Source organism: Tympanuchus pallidicinctus, unplaced genomic scaffold (genome assembly GCF_026119805.1).
Source record: "Tympanuchus pallidicinctus isolate F22 unplaced genomic scaffold, pur_lepc_1.0 scaffold22, whole genome shotgun sequence".
NCBI classification, from domain to species: domain Eukaryota; kingdom Metazoa; phylum Chordata; class Aves; order Galliformes; family Phasianidae; genus Tympanuchus; species Tympanuchus pallidicinctus.
In genome coordinates, this window is record NW_026294739.1 from 39,963,807 (window position 1) to 39,989,748 (window position 25,942).

At 40.0% G+C, this 25,942-nt stretch overlaps 1 protein-coding gene across 5 annotated transcripts in view; it reads left to right on the plus strand.

The window, feature by feature from the left end:
• SMPD3 (sphingomyelin phosphodiesterase 3) overlaps window positions 1-25,942 on the plus strand; it is a 113,092-nt gene that overhangs the window by 79,263 nt on the left and 7,887 nt on the right. For all 5 annotated transcript variants that reach the window (XM_052686623.1, XM_052686626.1, XM_052686627.1 and 2 more), the window contains exons 3-6: window positions 7,944-8,019; window positions 15,548-15,703; window positions 20,409-20,498; window positions 21,761-21,824. In XM_052686623.1, the coding sequence (XP_052542583.1) occupies window positions 7,944-8,019; window positions 15,548-15,703; window positions 20,409-20,498; window positions 21,761-21,824 (386 nt within the window). The remainder of the gene's footprint in view (window positions 1-7,943; window positions 8,020-15,547; window positions 15,704-20,408; window positions 20,499-21,760; window positions 21,825-25,942) is intronic.

A 25,942-nucleotide genomic window follows, 5' to 3' on the forward strand; every position in this document is an offset into this window, starting at 1 on the left:
CAGCTCAAGGGTTATTATTAGTAGCTACAATAATGATTGGCTCCTATGTACTGCTTTCATTCATATGTCCCTAAGTGCACAATAAAGACAGGTCACTATCTGCTAAACAGAAGGAGAAGCTACGGCCCAGGAAGTTCAGGTGATCTGAATCTGGTTTTAACAACTGGGGCGTCACAACAGCAACAAACCAAACAGACAAGGAAGCAAATTACAGGCTAATGACTTCATGCTACCTAAGAGATATCTGAAGACCTGTGCAAAGGAATCCCACTAGTCTTGGTCTGTTCTCTTCCGAAAGACACCTGCCACAAAAGGTGCTGTTGCTAGCACGTTCCTGACAGAGATCACAGGCTGTTTTTGTCCATCTGGATAGGCTGATGTTCTCCAGGCCAGATGAAGGCAGCAGGATGACACGGTTGTGAGCAACTATTGTGTAAAGCCTGTTTTCTGGATTAGTGGCAGACTAATTTATATCCAACACTTTGATCTCCTCAAATTCTGGCAGTGTTTCTATGTCCAGTATAAGAGGTTTTCAGTGGGACATAGAAGGAACACAGTCAGAGAAAAAAAATAGTGTACAATAAGGTGGAAACATAACTTGCACCCAAGTGACAATTTTGTGTCTGAAGTGTTGAACCACTATTCATACTTGCTGCTGAAGGCTCAGAGGAGAAGTCAGCAAATACATAAATCAGCCAATCCATTTCCATACCTTGACAGGCAGGACTCGTGGGAGACTCCACTGTGACTCTGTGTTCTAGTGCTGCACTTTGCGTTAATTTACAAAGCCTAAGAAAAGAACCCTTGCGCTCTGTAGGTCTTACAGCTCTCACTTCTCCAACTAGGGGAAAGACGTGTGAGTGACACAGATGCTGTCCTGGGCTGGGGATTCTAAACGAGGTTGCATGAAACTATATATAGCGTGTTGCAGCAGACTCGGTTTTCTGCAGCTGTTGGTTTGACACTACATAATTTTAATTCTCAGTATCTCTGATGAATTTAAAGGGAGTTTAAAAATACCCATCCCTTGCAGAAATTGGATTATGACATTGCAGTCAAATCAAGTTTAAATGTGTTATGAGAGCACCAGTTTGTAAATTACTAGAAGGTTTCAAGGTCTTAACATTCATCTTGAGACAGTACTGGCAGTATGCAGCAATATCCTTAGTGATCTTGCTTTCAGGGACGCTGTGCAAGTTTGGGGCTCTAGTGTAATAAAAGCAGAAAATTCACCTCACCTGTTGAGCACCTGGATTGGAGAGTCTGTCCAGGTTTTTCCAGATGTACCCATCTAATCAAACTTCTCCAGACAAATCTCTCCTCTTCCCTAGCCTTAAATTGTAATTGCTGTAACTAACGCACATCTAAACTGTGCAAGATATGTGCATGCATAGTTGGGTCACAGAGGTCAACAAGAGGGAGGTTTTCAAGATGGTTATTAAATGAGAAGAGGTTTTGGAGTGGTTTTGTTCCTACTGAGACTGGGAGATGTGGAAGAATATGGAATAGATGGCTGTTCTGCATACTGTAATTTGGGAGGAGGCTGTTGGCTTCTTTGGCATCTGTCAAGAGCGCTGGTTTGAGCAGAAATAAGAATTCTGACTTAAGGCACAGTATTATAACAAAGCAGAAGCACAGTCTTATGTGGGTAGTTTGAATAATAGACTGTTGGAATCAAAAGGGAAAAATTGTAAGTCTTGTGGGTTTTGCACAATTTCTGAAAGAACTTGTGCTTAATTAATATTAATTCCCAAGCTTATTAGCAGATTTAGTTTTCAAATTCTCTGAAAATTACTGCTGTTCGCAGGAATTACAGTAACTGTGCACAGAACATGTTATTATTCTTTGTTTTAAAGGAAACCTAGCAACCTTTGCTTCATGTGCAAACCTAGCCTTGTTCTCAAAAGAGGTGATATGGTTTTAACAGACGGTAAAAGGAGCTCTGACTGCACAACTGCTTCCAAGCAGAATTCACTTGCTACTTCCCAAGCATCTGCAATTTATGATAAAAGGAGGTTCCCTGAATTACCTTCCCTGATTCTTTTTTATTTTACTGATGCATGTAAATTCTGCTTGGGTCATTTAAGCTTTCTTTACGTTCTCTTAACAGCTGTCCTGTGCTGTGGATGGTTATGAAGGGCTAACTTATGCTACGCAGCTGCACAGCCTATATAACCTTAAGGATTACACAGAAAAGCAGGATGGCTGCTGAGGCCAATAGGAGATCATCTGGAGATTTCAGATTTTCTTCTCCTTGATCAGTTGTCCCGTGTTCAAGTTACCCCTGGATGTTAAAAGAAATGTCTAGTGCTGCTCATGAATTTGTTTAGCTAACTGTAAAGCCACCCCATTTAACTTAGGAGGGTAACCTAAACATCTTCCACATGTTCAGTTTTTGCTTTAAAATGTTAATGTAAGAATTGGACAGAGTCCAACAAACTTGCTGAGAGGTTTTTCATGGTTTTCTTTTTTTAAAGTGAAGAGGTAACTCTACCCATGGTACTTTACCATGTTTACTTCACCTTGATATAATTTAAGCTATTAATCATGACCTTTTTCTCCTTCATTAGTAGGGACGTGCTAAAACTTTTGTGGAGGATGAAATGCAGGTTGGAGAGAGTGAGCTGTAGCCTTTATCCCTTTGAGAAGAGAAAGAGCCCTTCATTCGTGGCACCAATTTACAGCCACTTTCCCTCAAAAATAAACTTAATGAAGCTTTGCCAAATAGCTAATTCTCTCAGCTGCTAGAGCAGCAATTGTTGTCACATAACAGCTACAAAAAAACAGAATGAAATGATCAAGTACTACTGTGGGTAGAAAGAACTGCAAAGCACCAAACAGAATTTTGTGCTCATCTCTAACATGTAAAACCTTTTAAAAAGTTTTTAATATGCTTAAATATGTTGATAATCATATATTAATAATTTAACTAATATATCTTCTTTAGAAGTCACTACATATCCCTGAAGGCAAAAAGCCGAGTTGTCAATGTGCTAATACAGGATGCATGGTTTTGCAATGGCTCTGCTCACCAAAAATAACTACAACAAAGAGGGCAAGGTGCAGGAATACAGTACATCTTTTCTGCAAGTTACCTCTAATCTAAATCACCTCTGTGGGACAGGAATGTTTGAAGTATAAGTAGCTGCAAGTTTTCCTTGGCAACATCTCTGAACAGGAGGGGGAATTAGGGCAGTTTGAGTCAGTATGCCAGCTTGGTGCTGACTTTCCTCTGAGTCAAATACAGTTTCTCACTGTATTTGCACAGGAGGTCTTAGGACGTTCTCCTAGCAGCTGAAATGGGAGGTACAGCTGTGTGCTGCTACCCGGCTGTCTCAGAGCATCAAACCAGGCCTGAACCAGGAGCGTGCAGAGACACTGCTCCTGTGTGCACACAGTTGCTTTATCTGCAGTAATTCGTCAAAGTTCTCACGTATTTTTAATGCTACTAATATTGGCTAGTATGGCAAGAGTAGTGTTTCTGTGGGAGCATGTCACTGTCACATCTGCTGTAAAGTCTGTTTGTGTACCCTGGTCCTATTGTCTGTGGTGTTCTGATGAACTAACTTCTGGCCCCTGCACAGAAGATGCTCCTCGTGAGTTTGCTTCAAAGGAGAGGTTTTTTCCTATGGAACATGCAGGTGTGCTTTCAGCCTGACTAGTTTTAACTCCTAATAACATCGTTACTTGGTTCGTGTCATGACCACAGACTCGTTTGCCATAGAGCTGTACACTTTGGAGACATGCTTTCTTCACAAGATAGAGAAGCAATCAGTACTACAATTCACATTTATTCTAGTAACAAAAGTAGCAATTTAATTGTCAAATTCTCAGATAAAATGAATGGTGTGATTCATCTACAGACCAAGACGTAATTGAATCGTAATGGTGAAAGCTACAGCTGCTCTGTGTAACAGCCCATCTCCCTGAGAAGTTACCTTTGGGTTTTTTGGCTGCATGCTGACTGTGGGCTGCTGAGCTCTCCAGCTCTTTCTCCGGTTTGCCAAAATCTTAGTTCTTTTCTGGTTTGCACACCTGGTTTTCCTTCCCGTGACAGAAAAAGCAATGGCTTATTCTTTAAACATGTATGTATGTAAACCCTTCGTATTAAAGGGTACACACAGCAGTTGAGAAATTGCCTACTTGTCTTAGAATGGCTATGTACCTCTAGGTGATGTGAAGCTTCTACAAAATGTCACAAAAGGTTGCTTCCCTCTTAACAAACTATTTTTGTCTACACATTACTGGACAGTGTTTAAGAATCTTGTTTGAATCTTTAATTGAGTGTGATTTTTTCCTGAATACTACAGCTTCAATTTTTAAGCATAAAAGAATGAACTAGAGTGAATGAAATAACATTACTTGTTGTCATGGGGATTACTGAGCTACCTGGAAAATCTTGTACATTTCATGTTTATCATTCAGTATATGTTTATCATATCAGTATAAGAAGTATACAAAGCTGTAAACACAACAAGTATGGTCTTGAACAGTTTACATTTACACACATCTGTCCCAGTAGTGCAAAACAGCTCAATCCTATCTGAGTCTCAATAGATATGCAAACAAAGGAACAGGGAAATGCTACCTAAACAATGGGAGCATTTCAGTACCAGCTTAACAAATAGCTTCAGCTCTGCCATTGCTGTGTTAGCAAACCATCAAATACCTGGAAGTAAACATTCTTTTATTTCATTCACTCTAGTTGTAAAATTTCAACTGTTGCTACTTGAGAAATTTGTCAACAAGAATCGTTCCAGTGCAGCCTTGCTAACGTGATTTCTTTCACGAACTCTATTTGTTACCTGCTCCCCATCCACTTGGAGGACACAGTGGTACTTTGTCTTGGAGAAGCTTTCAGTACACAGCAATAGGAATTTACACAACTTTGCACTGTACATGACAGTGTCAGCATGGTTCCTCCAGTGTATTCTACTAAAGCTCTGTGGCATAAAGTGCTAAGGAATCTTTTAATGAGAAGTGCTTGATGTCAGTCTCCTGTGACTAACAAGAAAAATCTAGAGCTGTCGGTTTTTGCACTTACTTATTTAATTCACGGGCAGGGAATTAATGTAAATATGTTACAGTGGAAACTGGCATTTTGATTTCCAGGCACAAATACAACCACAGCAGAGTTAGTAGGCTTTTTTAAGGGAAAAATGGCTCCTCCTCATCTGCAGAGAGCTTCTTCCTGCACCAGCAGTGAAGAGAATACAGATGTTCAGTGTTGTAATAGAGGTCAGAATGCACCTCGAGCTTTTACTTTTCCAGAAGTTTGAGTAGTTTGATTACTAAGCCTTTGCAAATGTAGTAAGAATTAGAATTAAGAATTTTGCATATTTCAGTGTAATAATATTGAAAAGGTTTTGTCAACTCAAAAATTATGCAGGAGATGCTACTAAACCTCAAGATAACTGAGAGTTTAACAGTATAGCACATATGACTTTTCCCTCTTGTAATGGCTGACCTATTTTAGAAAGCTGGGAACTTAGATTTAGGTAATATTTTACAATAAATTTCTGTATAAGTAGCAAAGTGGTGCACAAGACATCTAAGACTTCAAAAAATGCAGTATCTGAATACTTCCCTATTAAAAAAAAGTCAGTGAATTTGTTACTGACGCTGATCTACTAATGTAGACCAACTGAAGTCTATGTTTAGGCTTATGAGGAATGAACTACTCTGGCTTATTCACTTGCACATATTTTCTATGTAAATATGAATTTAGAAGTGCCTTCTGCACTAAGAAGGAAGAAGCACGTTTTACTTGTCAAGCGCTGACCTGGCTTGGTGGAAGTGGAACCTTTCTGCCAGGATCCACGTTGCAGGCTGAAGCGAGCAGTGGGTGTTCTCTTCCTGCAGGGCTGCCACGAAGGTGGTTGGGCAGAGTCACCACAATATAACATAGCCTTGAAAATGCAGTATTCTAAATGTAGCTACAGCACTTGGCCACACAAAGGAATGTTTCTGCACAAAATTACAGGGCTTGTAGTATTTGGGAAGTCAAGTAGTTTTCCTCACTGTCCTTTTTCATCTGTGAAATACCAAACTAGACTGAATAATCAGATTTTTATTGCTATTTTATTTCAAACCATATTTAAGGTATTAATGTTTTTTCTGTAGCTGGGGACTGACTAAGAGGCTGCAAGAATATTTATTTTCTCTCTCTTAGTAGTTGTCATATTTATATTTTCCTCCATTATGATTATACTCAAAATAACTCTGCTTGGCTGTTTACATCAAGGCTGCCACTTAAAATAAAACCCACAAGTCAAAGAAGGTGGGGAAATGGGAAGGTGAGCGGCTTTGGATATACTTCCATTCTGGCACTTTCCAAAGAAATTCTAATTCTGTTAATGAATTACACTGATGTCTGCTCATTTTTTTTGTTCTTGTTTGGTTCTTGAATTAGAACAGTGCTCATGAGAGCACCTCTCCCACTCCCTCAGAGGTGCGTTCTGTTCCTACCACGTGCACAGCAAGCGGTGCTGTCCCCTGGCAGGGCGTGTTGTGCCCACTCACCTGCAGGTAGCTGCAGTCAGCCTGGGCCATTTCTTGTCGTTCTTGGAGAGCTACAGATCCCAAGTCCGTTTCAGTTTAGATACGGGTGTACAGGGACACTGCATTCCTCATTTCTGATTAATGGCTGTGTGGTGCTACGTATAAATTCGTTTAAGAGTACAAGATCTTATCAAGCGCTCCATTAAGGCTGCACAGGAAATTCTACAGCCAATTTGAGTTGACTTTCTCAAATGACTGGAACTCCTATTTGCACATTCAGCTTTTAGACTTCAATCGTTTATGCTTTTCTGGAAAACAATTCCATCTGCGTTATGCACTGAGAGGATCTTAAGAAGCACATTCTTGCTCTGAGACAAACTTTACATGCAGTGTTTTCAGTGTGGTTATGTCAGGTAACAATGGAAGATGTATCACATGCACAATTCTTTGCTGCAGGAGTTATTGCAAAATTGCAAACCAGTAGACTTTATGACAGTTTTTGATGCTGATGTCAAAATCTGATTCTGAGTTACTAAGTTTGGAAAGCAGTATCCATACACCTGCCTGCCCTGAATAGCAGAAGACTTACACAGATGTTTCCCAGTGTTTTCTTGAAACCATATACACAGTGTAAGAAATTGGAATGATCCTCCTTCTAATTCACCTCTGACACTGTGACAGGTTCAGACCAAGGCAGCCTGCTGGAGGAAGAGTTCTGCAGCCAAACTCCTGCAGTATTCAGTGACAGCCACTGTCACTTTCTTGTCACTGTCACATTCCTTGAGATCTTGCTACTTTCTTGTGAGTTTAACAGAATCCTCTGGCCTAGAGGTAAATCCATTGCTGATGTACTTCCTCATCTTCCTCTGCCTTCAGCCTCTGTGAAGGAGGTTAACTCTATGGAAACAGCACTAGGAGCACCATCAATATTCATCCTGTCTAAACGAGGATGAAACAGACTTGAGGACAGAATAATGCAAGATGTTTATTGCATGCTTTTCTAGCTGAGCCAAATACTGAAAGTTACCAAGGTATTGGTAAGTACAAATGACTTCTAAATTCACTTGCTTCAAAGCCAGCTTTCCAGTTATACAATTATCAGATGGTTCTTAGTTTTCTTGTTTTTTCAGCTGTCCAAGTAAACTGACAAAACTGTGTCTGTGTGTGATGGTGGCTTTTTTTTTTTTAAGCAGTGATGAAGGAGTATGTGTGTTACATGCAAAACGGGACCTCAGTAATGCCAAGTGTGATGATCAGGTGTTCCCTGAGGGGTTTGTGATGATCAATTGTTCCCTGAGGGGTTTGTGTGTTCCCAAAGCAAACTAGGTGGAAAAAATAGAGAAAAAGGCCGGTGGCATGTATGAGCACTGCACCACTGCAGTTGGAGTGGAGCTGTATGAGCTGCTCCATGGATGACCTTTTATCTCTTCCTTTCCTTTCAGGTGCAAGTGGGAAGTACACCTCAGGACCAAAGAATTGTGGGATACATTTCCTGCACTCACTTGCAAGCTATTGCAGGTACTGTCCTAATTTGCTTCTCACAATTTGTCACTTTTCTATGCTACTGGTGGCACTGTGCAAAAGCTGCCAGCATTGCTCATCCAGTGTTTTCCACAAAGAGCAGTGTGCACTGAGGACAATGGTGAAAGAGCAAAGAAAGGAAAGTAGACAAATACTTCACAAAATCTTTGCATTTCTTTCTTGGAGTAATTAAGTATTACAAGATAAGCACTGTAAAAAATCCCTTGAGAACTCTCCTTCCCTTTGCTCTCTTAACCAAATACCATTATTTCAGCAAATGCATTACTGTCACCATTAGTTGCATTTATGAACCCATATGGTGGCTACCAGTGTACAAACGAAAGTTATGCAAGCAGAAATCAGAGGTGGAAAGAAGCCTAAATTCCCTGGTTTTACCTGCCAATTTCATACATAAACAGCTAGCAAGTTAACACTGTTGTTGAAAATTTTTCTTAGATGTGTTTTAGAAGGAATCCCACTGTTATATTCGTTACAGCATGAACCAGCACATTATGTCTCCTTTGTTCTGTGAAACAGCATTTTCTAAGATCCGTAAGGATAAGATACCACATCGCTTAAGTGGGGTTTGGAAGGATTTGTTAAGAATCCTCACTGAATTAACAAAAAAGAACGAGATGTTCTCTAATAGCAGATGTCTGACTGTGAGATATGTGGATTCCACTGCTCGTAATAAGCAGCCTGGAATTTCATGTAGGTCATCATGTCGTGGCTGGGCTTGTTTCCTCCTTAACCATCGCAAACCTTTCTGATGATGGCACTCAACACTTGGCTCTCCTCCTGTCAGTAGGCAGAACCAGACAGTGACCTTATCTCCATTTTACAAACCAACTCCAGGAAGAGAGAGCAGGAGAAGTTAGTGACTTCTGGTAGTTCCATTTCGTTTTTACTGTTCTTACACATATGTTTTGAAGTGAAGTTTCTCCATTTTAGCTGTTGGTCTGAACACTTGTTAATTAAATGTCTATGGAAAATATTCCACGTCTCTCTCCTATCTTAGCATCAAAACTATTAGTTCCAGACTTTACAACAGGTGTAGTAATGAAGTAACAGTCAAATCTAAAAGCCTTTGCTTTGTGCAAAGGGAGGAATGCAAACACTTAGTTTTACTCGATGTGATTCTTGGGCTCCTGAGTGAGTGCTGCAGAGCACCAGGCAGCCCTCCTGGACTAGTGGAAGACAGAATGTATGCTGCAGGTTGAGACAAGGCAGAAATGCAACGTGAACAGCAGAACTTTGAATCTGTGCTCTACAGTAAGTCCAGGTTAGCCCAGACAGACAGCCACCATTCCCAGTGCGTTAGAGAGACGGAGAGTTTTAAAGAAGATTCATGAATTTTTCAAACACGTTTTAACAGTGTACCATTGTTCAGTTTTCTAACTCTGGAATTATGGTAATGCATGGTGAGATTGCTGTTGTAGAGCTGAGGATTGTTGCTGCTATTGTTTGTGTTATAAGCCTCTGGTTTTAGTCCAGTTTCTTTTTGCATGTTTTCTTAGCTATAACCACATTATGACATCACTAAAATACTAAATAGGAATGGGAGAGAAAAAAAAAGTATGTATTGGGAAGTTAACATTCTTTTTTACTAAGTCAGTCTAAAGCTTCTCCAAATTAAAAAAAAAAAAAAAAAGTAATTTTACATTTTCCTATTTATGTTCTTGCTTTGTATTTTTATGCTTATCTGGCTCAAGCAACGTTCAGATAGAACAGACAAGGATCTAAGAGTCTAAATGTCCTTTGATAAATCATATTAGTTTATGTAATGAGATAGAAAACTAAAGTTCATAACAGTTTGGCAGAGCTGCACTTCAGTGTGTATCATCTGATTCAAGACATTTCACACATTTAAAAAAAATGTCAAAAAAACCCTCAGGTTCAACTGTGTAAAGATGTGTTATCTGTAACAAGAAGCACTGCTTAAAAGGTTAACCATTTAAATCATCTTGTCACACGACTGGGTGCAATTTAGCTTCCCCTCTAGGATACACAAACTTGTGCTTGACAGTTGTGGTACTTACATGAGTATAAAACGAAGGGATGCCACTGTTCATGGTCAGAGAAGAACTAATGCTTTTTTTTTCCTAAGAGATGTGCAAGCTAAACCCTGTTCCAAGCAATTACAATTTGTTCAGAGCTGACTTTCACCTTTTTCACTAAAGCTTTAGAATTAGATGTAGATTAATCTAACCTCTCAATTCCGTACCTATTCCTGAATGTTGTTACGAAGGAGCTTTTCCATTTCTGCTCTGGAAATAGCTGCATTTCAGTGACAAATGAGGGGGTCCTTAATGAGTCTAGAATGTTATTTTCCAGGGGGCTGTTAACTTTACATGGTTTTTCTATGTTTTTCAGTTAGTGTTTAATGTTCTGGTAAGATTTTGCTGCCTAGAATCTACCTACTTCCCAAGTCCCTTTGAGTCATGCCTTTTAGACGTCCTACCAAGAGACTGAATGGAGGGAGCCTCAAGCTATTGCAGCCCAGGTGCAGATAATATGCACTGGATGCTCTCTCATAAACTCAGACATGCTTCTTTTTTGCACTTATTGCAAATCCAGTCTTTGGCATGTGCTGGCAACTCAGACTTTTCCAGAACTGGCTTTACCAATCCATATGTAGCTTAAGCAGAGCTCAACTCGAGAGTGAGAGATCTCTCAGTGTTTGAAATCATGGCTTGCGATCAACAATGTCTCTGCTGTTAAACATCCTTAGGCAGCGATTCTATATACATTTCCGAAGCAGCAAAGCTACTTTATGCACACCATGTCAGTGTACCCTTGCCTTTCCTCTCATTTACACTATCAGCTGTTACAGGCTGTGCTGTACTTGACTGGGGACCTTACCTAACTGCAGTCTAAATGAGCAGAACAACAAGGTTCTTTCGTTACTGTTGCTGTTTTGGTGTTTTTTTGTTGTTGTGTTTGCTTTCCCCAGCTCCTTCTGGCTTGGATAGATTATGCAGGGTAGCTTAGTTCATCTCACAGTCAGGCATGGCACAGCCTGTCTCATGGCTAAACTGGGTGGGTCCTTTGGAATTATCCTACAACGAATGAAGGTAAAGTATTTGTTTATGCTAGCTGTGGTTTCTCATAATACCCCTTCATCCTTCCATGAAATCTGAAGCTGAAGGGAACTAGCAAAGAACTGGGAAATGCTGACTGCAGGAACCACTCACCACACGAATACTTGCAGTTTTCCAGCCCAGTTACTGAGGAAAAGGGTGTAGAGCAATTAGCACAAATCTGTATTCTCTGGTTAATCACTGGTGGCAGTCAATCAGATCAGTGATTCTATCTGAACGTTTAATTACAGGGGAAGGCTGGAAGAAGGAAAGTGGAATGTCATATTAGGGAGATATTTCCTAGTGCCTTCTGTTAATATTAACCAATGCTGTTTCAGTGCAGCAGCAGGCAGGCTCTGAAGTGTTGTTTTTTTTCAATGACTGTTCTGGACTCAGGCTTGGCTTCTCCTCTACTTCAGTGTCCAACCAGGTCAGTTACCTTCATCTCCAATGCTACAGATCACTGGGAGCTGTTAAGACTCAGTCTCACTAGGAAGTTTTGCACCCACATATGAACAGCACCTGCTGTGTAGCTACAGGAAGGCAGACAACATCAGTTTAATGCTAATCTCAGAAAACAGTTGTATTCAAGTTGCATTTAGGGGATTTTTTTGTTGGTAACAGAGCTGTAGCTCACCTCATTGCACTCGCTTCACTTCATGTGCTTAAGTGCAATTGCTTCCATGACCTCTAGTGGGGAGAACCAGAGATGTCAGAGAGGGGAGAAATGGAGATAGCAGACTGTCACAGGTTCTGAACTTGCTCTATTTCTAGAGCTGCAGTGCTTTCTTCTGTGGTTTTCCGGCGTACGGTGCTGCTCCGAGGCTCGTGATCGTTAACAAGGGAGATGTATGTCACTGTGCAGCTAACGCTTTTTTAGTAATGATGGTGCATGCTGCCTGTTGTCTTTCACAACGTCTTCCTGAAATGTTTTTGCATGTCTTTCTTCTATGTTTTTCTCAATAGTTTCCTGTTTTGGAGAATTTTGCCTCTTTGTGTCTATTAAGTGGTTTTTATGTTTACTAAGTGACTTTGCTGTGTTCTGTTTCAGGTTGTTGTCATAGTTTTATGCCCTCACTGGTAGTGGCTGTATTATCTGATCACGCATCTTAAGTAAAAATATGCCAGATAGATACCTCCAGAAAATGCAAACAGGATTCTGACAATTCAGAGATCAATTAGACAGCTCTTAGACAGCCAAGTAATATAAAATCAGGACTTTGTGTAGAACAAGATAAGTTACTGTAGTCTTGTCATTACACACCAAGCTAGTAGTTGCAAGGCAGGCCAGAAGAGGTTATCTCTCTCTCCTTAGAGATAAGCTAGGATAGAAAGATGCAGGTGATGCAAAAGGAGTGTCTGTGAGTGTGAATAAGCTTCGCTATGAGAGAGATGGCTCTGGAGGGATCTTTAATTAATGTCTGTGAATGGCTGATGTGAGGGTGTAAGGAAGACAAAGGCAGGCTCTCCTTGGTCGTACCTAGTAACAGAACAAGAGGCAATGAGCACAAACTCACATGCAAGAAAGAGCATTTAAACAAAGCAAAACTCCTTTATAGTGAAGGTGACTGAGCACTGGAGCAAGCTGCCCAGAGGCTGGGGAGTCTCCATCCACAGAGACACTGCAAGCCCAGCTGGACAGTTGTGAGGGGCCTATATGTGAGCATGCTTGGGCAGAGCCCATGGACTAGATGGTTACCAAAAGGCCCTTGCAACTTCTTCCTTTCCCTGAAGCTGCATCTTTAGTTAAGCAGAATGCAAACGTTAGTCACACGCTCTGTTTGTAGTTAGTCTCTATCACCTGCCGTGGGCCGTATTTGTTCCATGTGACCTACTTCTTGTGCTTTTGTCTAAATACATCTTAACTGTCGGGTTTTCTTGTGCTCTGTAGTATACTGGTATGCACGATCAGCAAATATGTCAAGTGCACTTCTGCACTGTATGTGCACTGTGGTAACAAGGGGGTTTTCCAAGAATTCAGTGGACTGGATTTGTGTCAAGCAGTGTGATTAGGGTATTATCTGAACGTTATGTACAAGTACTAGAAACTGTAGGTCAGGGAATAGTTCCAAAAAACTCTTGTATGAATTTGTGTATTACAGCCCATCTGTTACAGATTTGTTGGGAATACCTGAAGATTAGAAGGAAAAAAAATCAGATTATTTGTTGTTTGAATTAACAGCCTGAAGAGATGAGTCACTGTCAGAACCTACTTGAAGGTCTCTTTTCCTGGTCATGTTCTTTTCAATATTTCATGCATTTATTTAGGATTGTATCAAACCACACTTGGTGGAAAGTTTTTGATTCTGTTTGCATTTAACTATCACTTTAACAGAGCCTGCCCCCAGTATTCTGGGAAGTTCAACCACTCCCAGGTTAACTGTGTTAGGAGAATGAAGGTCTGGTGACTGAAATCTGTGTGCTAATCCAGTTACAGCATGTTGCAGAGTTCACATTTTAAAAGCCTATAAAGTGCAGGTGGCAAGCTCAGGTGAGATGACTGATTAACAAGCTGTGAGGATGCAGACTTAAATACTCACGATCTCCACAGTGAATCACCACTGAAAGTGGCTCTGGACATACGTAACTGATGTTCCTAATTGTGACTTACAACATTTTAACAGCCATCACACACAGGCTAGCAAAGTAGAATCATTTTGGTTAATGGTCTGTAGGTTAAAAGAAAATTCTAATAAGAACAAGTGATTTTAGACTCACTGTTTTTGCTTATGATTGTGGAATTTGAAAACAAATCTTCTCTTTGAAGAGATGGCCTGAATCGACATCATTTCATGTCTGAAACAAGCAAAGTTGTAACTTCATGACACGTACAGTGAAAACAAAAGGAAAGGAAAGACAATGTAGTAAACAATTATTCCTAGAATGTGTCTCTTCCTACTTCTTTCCCCCTATAAAGCTTTCACTGATTCTCTTAAAATGGTTACAGTGATTAATTCTTTCTTAGGCTTTGTCACCTAATGTGCTTGAAATTAAGGGTAGGTAGTTGCCATAATTAAAAAAGCTGGTTTGTATCAGTTTCACAAACAAAGAGCATTTGGCAACCAATCATCCATGTCACTTATAAACACAGGGGCACAACTTCAGCACTCGTAGTCATAACTTCCCTGCAGCCAGTGAAAAGGATCTGACTTCATCTCTGAAGTACAGCCTATCTGAGGTACACATGTTGTACACAGACCTTTAGAAATATGAAAAAATACTTTCAGCTTAGTAATTCTTACTTGAACATAAACAGAACCCTTCCTTGGATGGATTACTACTGTATGAGTAAATTGAATGTTGACGTATAAATCCTAGTAACATTTGAAAGTTAAATTTTTCATTTTTTAAATTTAGAAAGCAAAGAAAGATCAAGTGGTTTACTGCAGAACATGCTGTCCAGACTTGGCCAAAGGGTGATGTTTATTCTGAATTCCCAATCATTAATTTAGCGTATCATATCATCTTCCACTCGTGGCCAGGAACATGACTGTTGGTCAGTTTCCTGCAGCACAGGTGTCCTGTCTTCCTGTTCCTTCAGGAGTGCCTATTATGATTCCAGAAGAAGATATTTACATCATCAAGACACGGTTCCTAACGAACTCCATTCTGGGCTAAGCCTTATGTAATGAGTATGCTATTATCCATGCCACTTGTTAATTTCACACCTTTTTTTCTCAAGATGTCTAACAATAGCATAGCAAATAATATCACCATATTACTAACTACAAGAATGTGTCCACGCTTAAACAACTACAGAAGTTGTTCACCCGTTAGTACTATTTCAGAAATTTGACTTTTACTGAAGTGTTTGTAAAGATTCTTGTGATTTCTATCTGCTCATACTGTATCAGGTATCCTACAGAAAAAGCTGGTTGAAACCACATAACTAAGACACTTCCCTACACAAATTCATATGTGCAGTGTTTCATAACCGAAGGCTGGATTTTCATCTGTTGTTATTCTACGTAAGAATTTTGAATACACCTAATTGTATAGGTGAAATTCCTTTTATTGCAGACAAGGCCCTGCAAGGCTAGCATACCACTCACACCTCTCATAAATCTGAGGCTTAAAATGGCCTTGTCTAGGCTCAGTGATGCATGTGCTAAGTTTGGTGGGGTTCTTTCCTTATTTTAAAGAGAAGGCGCTCCTTTAATTTTGTTGCCTCTCTCTGCCCTGCTGAAGGGATTATGGATATGGTTTGATGGATAGTAGAGAAAATGAGATCGGAATTGCTGTACGTTATTTTTCTCTTCCTAGTTTGCTTTAATCTCAATATCCTCTAAGTGAAACAGGTGAGATTCTGACCATGCTCTGCTCTGTCCACTGGGCCATAGCAATGGCCCTAGTGATTTTGCTGGATGCACCACAGGCATGCAATGTTCTGAGTGTCACGCTAAAAGAAAGGCCTTATTTCTTGACATTTCTTTTTTCCTTTGCAGGAGACACTACTGTTCGATGTGAGCAACTGGATATGCTTCAAGATTGGCTGTCTGAATTCAGAAAATCTACCTCCTCCTCCAGCACAGCCAATCCAGAGGAGCTGGTGGCTTTTGATGTAATTTGCGGAGATCTCAACTTTGATAACTGCTCCTCTGGTAAGATAAGCTTTGCCTTTTCCTTGCGTGTGCCTAATCCGACATGGGATAGCAGAGTTCTTGATACATTCATTCTGTGGGTTACAGCAGTGTACTAACTAGTGACTGGCTTGTGCGAGGGAAGGCTTAAGAAACGTCTTAAGATAAGTCTTGTCATGAGCCAAGAACAGCAGCTCACGCAAATTCTGCCAAGTTATTAAACATGATGGTTTTTAAGGCACAAAGGGCAGCAATTTGCAATTTGTTGCAGTAGCAACAGTGAGAAGAATCTAGTTGTTTGATGTTACTTGTGTGAGGTAAATGTGCTAAAACACATCATATAATTTCAGTTATTAATAAAAGGGGTGCGTGCTACAGGATTTTTGCAGGAAAAAAAAATCTTGCAATTAATAGCCTTTTGATTGTGCATGTACACAGATGCAAGAGATTAATGCCCCATAGAGAGCTCAACATCACTAAATCGATCTTGGAAAAAATTAATGGATGGCTGTGTACCTTCCATGGCTTTTATTTGAGTTGAAATTGTTTTTATTGCGAGTTGAAAAACAAAGAATTTTAAATGTTTTCTTCTATATTTGGAAGCAGGGGGCACTGGAAAAAAGAACACCAGAGAACCGTAATTAATGGCTGGTGAATTTACAGACAGCAGCCTTTTCAAACATAGATAGTATACTATTAACAGTTATACAGCACAACAGAGTGGTGCTATATCATCTCTGCTTCCCTCTTGGTACAGTTCATGCATCCAGCAGAGTTCCTTGCTTTATGCAGTGGCAATGAACTACTGGTTTGCAGCCGGCATGTGGATCAGCAGAGCTGACGGCTGCAAGGCCAGCTGCATGGCTGGGCCAGAACTGAAGTACTGAGATAAGAGCATAAGCCAGGTACGGTGAGGGGTGTTCAGTCATTGAGATTTCATCTGTGCACTGTGTTACAGGGTGCAGAGTACAGGTAAGCTCAAGCTGCAGCTTTCAATTGGGGATTCAGCAATTAGAAAAATAAAATTGTGTGAGAAGGAAGGGACTCCCACAGGTCCTCTGGTCCAGATCCGTGCAGTGAAAAAAGACATATACACATCCAGGCTGGATGTGGCTCTGGGCAGCTTGGTCTGGTGGTTGGCAGCCCTGCACATAGGAGGGGGGTTGAAACTGGATAATCATTGTGGTCCTTTTCAACCCAGGCCATTCTATGATTCTTTGAAATACGGCTCGATCATGTGCTCAGAGCCCCATCCAGTCTGACCTTGGGTAGCTCCAGCAACGGGGCATCAACAACATATCTGAACAACCTCTTCAGACTATTGAGTTTGTAGATTAGCAGGTGAATATGTGATCATCATCACATGTGAATTCTGTAGTCTTCATAAAAAGCCTAGGTAATTGGGACAGAGAGGAACAACTACTCCAATAATCTACAACAAAATAAAGCAAAATAAGCATTGTCAGATCATAAAAATAGGTACCATTCTCTCATCTCATGGCTTGTATTAGATACTTGTAATGGAAGATTTTAGCAAAGTCAGAGAAACAATTAATTGAGAAGAGACCACCAACCCAAAACAGCCTTACTGTTCATTTCTAGCTCATCGGTACAAAAAGTAATTTAATCACAACTATCTGATCTGAAATAAACTCAGAACGGCCGGAGGAGGTGTTCCAACTCCGAATCCATTATGGGTAGTGGAGATGAACAGTAAGCAGAAAGTAAACAGAATGCTGCAGTGAAACCAAGTTTTTCAGGACAAAACAAAGGTAGCAGGAGTTGGGAAAAAAGGAGGAAATTCGGTCAGTAACAGTCTTCAGCTAGCCACGCTGCTTCAAGAGAAGGCTGGAGAGGTAACTGGAGCAGTCCCAGTGAAAGGAGACAGGAGCTGGGGGATACAAATGGGCACAGCTACTTCTGTTTGACTGCAGTTCCAGCTGCAGTATTCTTGGATGGATGCAACAGCTGAAGGCAAATACAGCCTTCAAGGAAATAAACTATCTTCTGCACACCAAAGGGGATCCTGCCCAGTCAGACTGTGATAGTCCGCGTGAGGGGCCATATAGCATGAAGAGAAAGACGTGGGTGAAGCTGTGAGGTAATGTGTGTGCTCAGCATCCTCTGACTGAGAAGTTCTGGTACTCTAACCAATACCTTGAAGTACAAAGCAAAATTAGTGCCTTTGTGACTTGTCTTTTTAAGGCAAAAGAAAACACAACTATTTGTTTTTGCAAATACAGTTGTAAATGTTGCAACTAATAATAAAGACACAATTAAAACATAGCTTATAAGAATGTTTTTGTTATCTGTAACTTATTCATACTCTGTTCTCCTTTAAAATTCACTTGGTCTGGGAAGTGAAATTAAGCTGGCTATTTGTTATTTGTAGATTGCTTCGCTTCCTTATGCACTAAGCAAGATTAATGCAGTGTTTTAAAGTTGGCATGTATTCTTGTCCATTTTACATTACTCATTGTTTTAAGGACATTCGTTAGGATTGCAGCAACTGAACTGCTGGGTTTTTCTGCCTTCTATAATCAGCTTTCTGTAATTCTGGGTATGGGTTGTTTTTGGTGTTCTTTCCCACGCCACAGATTGATACAGCAAATAATTAACGTTGTTGCAGTGAATATCAAGCTTCTATTCTTAGATGTATTTACAGCACAGTTTTCATAGACCTCCAGGTTCATGAATAACCTTATTCTTTTGACAAAAATTCTGAAACTAAGTTCTCCCTCCTAGCTATGGGGAACGATATCACAAATAGAGAATTCTCACTTACTTGAAACACCTTCCTGTCAGGTTTGTCTCACCAGTGTACAGTTTGATTGTTTTTAACCTTTTAGTTTATCATAAAAAACCATTCCAGTCAGATGAGCCCAAGTTTGTCTCATCAGCTCTGACTTCTATCAGTGCCACAGTGGCAAACTGATCCTGGCAAAGTTTTAGCCTGTCTTATTTTTGAAGTTTGCAGCCATTTGTTATCACAAGGGAAAGCCCAAGGAAATAAGCAATTGCACAGACTACATTCTAGACTCTTCCAGAAAAATAAAAGAAACCAACAAGCCAATTGGCTGTTCAGGCTGAAAGAACAATTTGCTGCATTGCACACCTGACAAGTTTTTAGGAGGTCAGTCCTTCAATCCTCTGCCCAGGCTCCAAGATATCCTTTTACAGTCTCCTTGCAACTGTGAAGTAATTTTGAATGTAGAGAGCTGATTAGATGTTGGGGAAAAAGCTGGAATCATGTAGTGAGGCTCATCAGCTGGGGTGGATGCATTCGCTGAAAGACCATCAGCTGTGCTAATCACCCTTAATGTCAAAATGAGAAAGTGCTATGGACACTCAGTATTACTGTACTCCACACTGCCTCCTGTGTTGTGCTTCCTCCTTAACAGGGAGAGGTTAACAGCTCCTATATCAGGCAAGAACACTATTTTGCAAATGGAGAACCAATTTGATTCCTATGGTGTGTAAGCTGCCTTGTCTCTAAATATGCACAGCTCACAATTCAAAAGTGTCTGACTTTAGGGGTCCATTCTCATGCCTACTTTCATACTCCGTAGTCTTGCCAATAGTCAGTGGTAGCAGCAGCAGCTCCAAATGCAGGTGAATATTCCACCAATCCCAAGAGAAGACTCTGTGTTGCTTAGAAATTTTACACAGAATCACAGAATTGTAGGGGTTGGAAGGGACCTCCAGAGCTCATCGAGTCCAACCCCCTGCCAAAGCAGGTTCCCTACAGCAGGTCGCACAGGTCGGCATCCAGGCAGGTCTTGAATATCTCCAGAGAAGGATTTTAAGCTTGTAAAAGGTGGAAGTGCTTCGAGAAAGGAAGTAATTGGGACCTACTGCCAGTTGCTTTGCTATTTAACAAAACTGGAATTGCAGCAGCTGGTATTTTCAAGTTCTGACTGTACTTGCTCCTACGTACAATGATCACTATGTTATAGTGATAGGGCGCACAGAACTACAACTCACTTATATTTATACTGAGCTTCTGAAATTGTAATGTATGTATTTTTCTAGGGCTGCTGTTAAATTTAGTGATCCTAGGAGCTTGATGCACTGTTGGGCTTTAAACGCAAGAAACAGAGTAGCAATTAACAAGAGATTAATTTGAAATTCGAAAGCTGAGAGATCATGATGATTATATTTAGAATGTCTTTAATGCTTCAGTTGATATCTCAAGTGAATTATCAATTGCCTGTCCTTTGTCTTATCTATTACAGCTTGAAACACATTCAGTCAATTCTTCTGAAGCAAGCACAGCACTAACTTTCATCTCCAGATTTACTGAGGTGTATATATAAATCCCCAGCAGCCACCTACTGCGCCATCATGAAGTCAGTCCAAATCTCTGCATCATCTGATCTCAACAAAAGTTTTCTATGAGTATAAGCATATAAAGTGCAAACACAAACGGCAGAGTAAGGCAATGTGTCAGGAAACCTTCAGTTTAGAAACTAATAAATACTATCTTTTGTAGACTTGGTAGGAAAACAGACGTTAATTAGCAGCATTTGTTGGAATTTCTGGTTAAGACAGGATATTGCTGTGCAGTGAAACTGCCAAACTCGTTCAACCAGTTCTCTAGAAAATGCACGTATTCTGAATAGGAAGGAAGGCTTACCTTTTATTTTGCAGTAGAACATACAAACAATTGTCCACAGGCTTACAGTACACAGCTGATGTCCCTTTTCTTGTGCTTCTTTCCCTGCAGAGGATAAGCTGGAGCAACAGCATTCTCTGTTTACACACTACAAAGACCCATGTCGAATTGGTCCAGGGGAGGATAAACCATGGGCAATAGGTAAGATATTCTCTAGCCATCAGTATATCAGCTCTTGTCTGTCACTCACAGAACACCTATCAGCAGCAGGCAGTACAGCTAACTGGCAGTAACTGTTTGACTAAGACCAAATATTTGCAAGGAGTTTATCTCAAAGGCAGCAGCATGTATTCTGTAAATCTTAACAATGTTTTGTTGAATTTTAATTTCATTAATTAATGAAATTAATGACATGTCAAACGAGTCCAGTCTAGAGCTTATGCATCAAGCCACTTGAATGCCTTCCTACCCTTACTCTACTTTTTAAATAATATCTAGATCACTTTGCAAAGAGAGCGAAATTATTGTTTCTGTGTTTTCTGTACGCAGTGAAAAGGTGCACCTTTTGATTAGAGTTCAGTCTGGTGTTACAGAAACACTGTGAGGATGTACTAGTAATTCAGCAATGTTAGGAACTTGTAGGGCTCACCTTATATAAGATTTCACAGAACTCAGATACTCAAGCATGCTGAAACTCAGATGAGCTCAGTACAGTTTTCAGTGAACAAACAGCTTTTTTTCCTATAGGAGCAATTACAACTGTGAAGATGCTAAATATAAGAATTTGGGACTACTTATTGATGTGGTTTTACTCTGTTGTAACAGAAAAGTTTCTCTGCCCTTTAAACTCAAAAGGCGCAGACAATATTTTGAAAGGTTTAGGGAGAGAAGTCACTTTTAAAGACAAAGCAAAGGCTCATCTAGAGTGTAAGTAACAAACAGGTCAGTTCCTCGTCATTAGAACCAATTATCTTTTGCTAATTTCTTGTGCATCTGGTTTGAAAATAGGATACAAGAAAAAAAATTAAGGCAAAAAAGGAACAGGAGACAGCAACAGGTAAGAGTAAAGTTCAAGTTTTGATTGGAAAGCCTACCAGGAAAACAGAAGAGACTTAGCTAAGCACTGTGCTGTAGGTAAAGTGGAAAGAATAACGTATGGAGGGAGACAGCAAAAGAGAAGGTACTAAGTATTGTCATCCTCACTGTTACAAAGTGTATTATTACGTCTGTTCTAAAAATAATCTCTCAGACTGAAAGCATCATTTAGTCTGGCGTGAGATGCAGCCTCTGTAATAACTGCTATGGATACTACTTGTGTAACACAGAAGTGAATATAAACAGCTTTTTCAAATCAGAACAGAGTTGTCCCCCATCCCTGCCACATACATTGTCCTCAGATGCTTTTTGAGAGGCAAGTACCAGGGCACGTGCTGGGACAGTCACATTTCCCTTTCTGTTCACAGGTACCTTGCTGGATCCTGAAGGATTATATGATGAAGAAGTGTTCACTCCAGACAACCTACAGAAGTACGTAACTCTGGTTCTCCCACATATTCTAAACAATTCTTTAAAAAGCCAGTTCATTGCTTGCTATTTAACATTTCATAAATTGTGCTGTTTTTGGACTGTAACATACATACATATATATATATATATATAATTTTTTTTTAACTATGGAAGTCTTGGGGTAGAGGGAAGAAAGGGAAGGAAAAACAGCTCCTTCTCAAAGCCAGATAGAATTGGCTTCAGTGGGTGAAAAGATGAGAGCAACTGCTGTCAGTGTGTTTTGTTTCTAGAGTTAGTCCTACCTGAACAGGTCCCTAGGAGGAGGAACTCTGAGCGCTGCCGAAAAGGGCATGCAGGCAGCTTGTCTGAAGATCTCTCTACAGCCAGTCAGTTCCATGGCAGTGGCACTGTAAAGCACAGAAACAAAAGTGAAATGTAATTTTCCTCAAATACATTTAAGAAAAAAAAAAAATATCTAAGGTTTGAAACAACCCATTAATTAGAAAGCTTGCAAATCTCAGTAAGAAGCAAGCTCACAAATATAGAGAGAGGAATCTATTAAAAACAAAAACATCAGACATAACTAGGAATGTAACTGACTGTCTTTCAGAAATGCTAGTACAGCACTGCTTTGGAAGAGTTCAGTACTTGTTTTGTGTTAGAGGAGTTCCACCACATACAGAAACCCTCTTAATTTGTAAGAGCCCTAAGCTGAACTTTTTGATTACCTATGCATTAATATTACGAATATAAATTACCTATGCTGAGTAATATGCCAGTGGAAAGAAATTAATTAGCTTTGTACACTTTAGAGCCGCAGTTAATGATGTGCTCAGCCTTTGTGCACCTTCTCTGCCTTCATAGCCAGTTTCATGGACAAAGTGTATTATCACCATGACTAACTACAGAAGATGTCCTAGCATTTTGTTATGAGAATATACTGAAGAAGTTAAAATATCTGCATGAATAAGTGTGCAGATTCTTCAATTAGTGCATGCAGAGGAAATGGTGCAGCCCACAGGCACAACTGACCTCGGTGCTTTTATTCAGAAGTGCAGTGCATGGTATCGATGGACGCTCAGGTGAAGGCCACCCCGAAGTTTTCCTCTTATCAGTTTTGAACGTACATCTGTTGTATATTGTTATTCCCTTTCTAAGGTCTTGGCTTCGTTTATATTCAAAAGATAAGGATTCATTACACTCAGTTCTATTTTACACATTCAAAAACCTGCAAAATTTCTGGACATTTCCATTCACATGTTAAAAAACATGAATTTAGTACAGGATTTTGGGGAAGTAAAAGTTAATTTGGCCTCTACAATCAAGTTTGCAAATGCAAATCTGTATGTGGGAGTAACATTCTATTTTATGGTTCCAAAAGCAGGCTTGGAGCTCTTTAAAAAATAAAAAATAAAATCTGTGTTTTCAAGCAGCCTTTTGAGCCAATCTGTCACCAAATTAATTTCGGGATGTTTTGCTTTATTCCCTTAAAAGTTACTTGTAATTAAATTCCACTGACGTATCCAAATGATAGACAAATAGCCATTAGATGACCCACAGAGATTGAGAATGTTACTTGTACTACCTAAGTGTGTATACAACACTTCAGCATGAGATAACTGGAAAACATTCTCGAATTCTGGTAACAGAACATACGTTAAGACTTTCTGACTACTAAAAGCGGCATTCAGTTTTCTTCAATATATGATAATTCTTTTAAACCTATGAGAAAAGCAGTAGCTTCTTATGCACATCTGCAGGATAATGAGGATCTGAATGTGTAAATTATGTAGCTGTGCTTTGGTATTAGAGAAACAGTTGCTTCTGCAAGAGGCCAAGACAGCCTGTCCTCTCATCCCTGGCAAGGTACTGGTAATTGCAGTTGTAGAAATTACCAATAAATGCAGCTAAATTCAAAGTCATTAATGAAAGCCAGCCTTAAAAACATTGGAAGCATTTTTAAAGTGTCTTTCCAAACATTTAAATGAATTACTTAGAGATTATGGAGTGTTATTGCCAGCATTGAAGCTGTGGAGCCCCTTCTAGCTAACAGATAGCATTCAGATACTCAAAACAGGTTACGGCCTGAAATTGAACCATTCTTACAATTTTTCAGTAATAAACTTTGATCAAGCTTTACAGATATTTAAAACTGACATTTCAATTGGCAACGTAAGCTATGCAGAGAATTATTTCTGCGTCAGCGGTCTGCTGTAGTTTATAAATAAAATTAAGTAGTTTGCGTTAGCAAGCTAATTAGACAATGAAAGCAGAACAACCTAGTTCTTAAGTCTCTACTTAGCGTTAAGTGCAGCATACGTGGAACACTGGAACTGGAGAACCTACTTGGTACAAATAATGAGTAAGGCATTTATAATTATAGAACAACTAATAAGCTGGGCGTAATGATCTGAGGCCCTACTGCAGTGCTAGAAGCTGCACAAGCTTCTGCTCAGAGGCTTCATGAAACGCAAACAGCTGATCTATCGCAACACTGGCATTAAAGCCAGGACCGGAACGAGGCCATTTTAACCTCTGAAACCCTAAACAGAGCCCAGAACAGAAGAGCACCTCACAACACAGCTAAAAAAACACAGTGATTTAAAAGGAAATTTTTCTTGACTCCGCTGCCACCAGTGGCTCCAGCCTACTGGCAGGAACACCAGAAAAAGTTTCAGTGGCTTCTCAGCTGAATGGGAGGTGGTCCCTTGAGGAGTAAGCTTACGGCTGCCTTGCCTCTGCTGCTCCTCGTGCTCCTCTGCTCAAAGCAGCTGCAGGCAGTACTACAAACTAGCAACACAGCAATGCCTGACAGAACTTACACACTTATGGATTAATTGGGATAGGAGATGTTTAAAGGAAAAAAGGCCCAATTACTTGTTATCTTGCCTAAAAATTAAGGCAACTATTCTGAAAATAAATAAATCAGATTTAGTTTTGCAGCAGTCATTAGTTCTGTTCACCTTACCTGTTAGAATCTCATAACCTGATCTTTGGTACTTGTCCCTATTTCTTGTAGGGAGAGACAGCAAACCCTTATGAATAAAGTGACAGAAGTTTTAATCAAAAGTAGATGCACCCCCTCTTGCAATTTGTTCTCTGCAGGTATCTGAAAAATAATATTTCTCCTCCTTGCCCAGTTGCCCTGTGTTCACACTCACAAAGACAGAACTGACACTAAAACAAATCCATCTTTTAAATTAATGCATGCAAGTTTTTGTGGATGATACTGCAGCACTAATCAGCAGTTTCTTCTACTTTGTTTCTTAATTGGCTTTGCCAAATATAAATACAATTTCTGGAAGAGGTCAGTTCCATCAAAGAGATTGCTTTCAGGTATTCAATCATTTGCAGTAGTTCTCTAAAATCAGCTTGCAAATGGGTTGCAGAGAGTAAGCTAATTTCATACCAGTTATTAGATGACAGTCTAAATTTGCACAGTACATAAAAGGAAGCTTACTTTTATGTAAACTGGTTACTGTAAACTCGAGGAATCTCCAATGCTTCACTAAGTCCAAAGGGAGTTAGGAAATGTCTGACTAAGTAGCTAACTATATGACTGTAGCTTTGCCACTCTTATCTTCTGGAAGCACATGAAGTACGTGCAGATCTCAACTGACCCAGTCTTACTGACTGTACCATTAATGAGACCTAATCAACTGTACCAAGTACTTTGTCCCCTCTCTGACCAGCCAGAGACTTGAAAGAGACAATTTGACAGAGAAACTATTTAAATCTCAAACACAGAAACATGTTGTGAAGATCTAGTTATTGTCTCTTGTTTTTTTGTTTTTTTTTTTCATTCTGTATATTCACATAAAAAATCTCCCAGACCCATAAAAATTATGTGAAGTTGAGTATTCTAAACTGGGTGATCAAGAGCACTTTATGTTCTTCCAAGGTGAAATTAAAGGCTTTGTACCCGCCAGGACCCAAGCTCAGGCGCAGTGTTTCTCTTACAGCACTTTGCTGTAGCTTAATGGTGCAATTGGCTCTGGAGCAGATAGAAAGAAGGGCAACAAGGCTGTTGAAGGGCTTGGAGAATGTGCCCTACAAGGAGCAACCGAAGGAACTGGGGCTGTTCAGTCTGGGGAAAAGGAGGCTGAGGGGAGACTCACTGCTCTCTTCCAATACCTGAA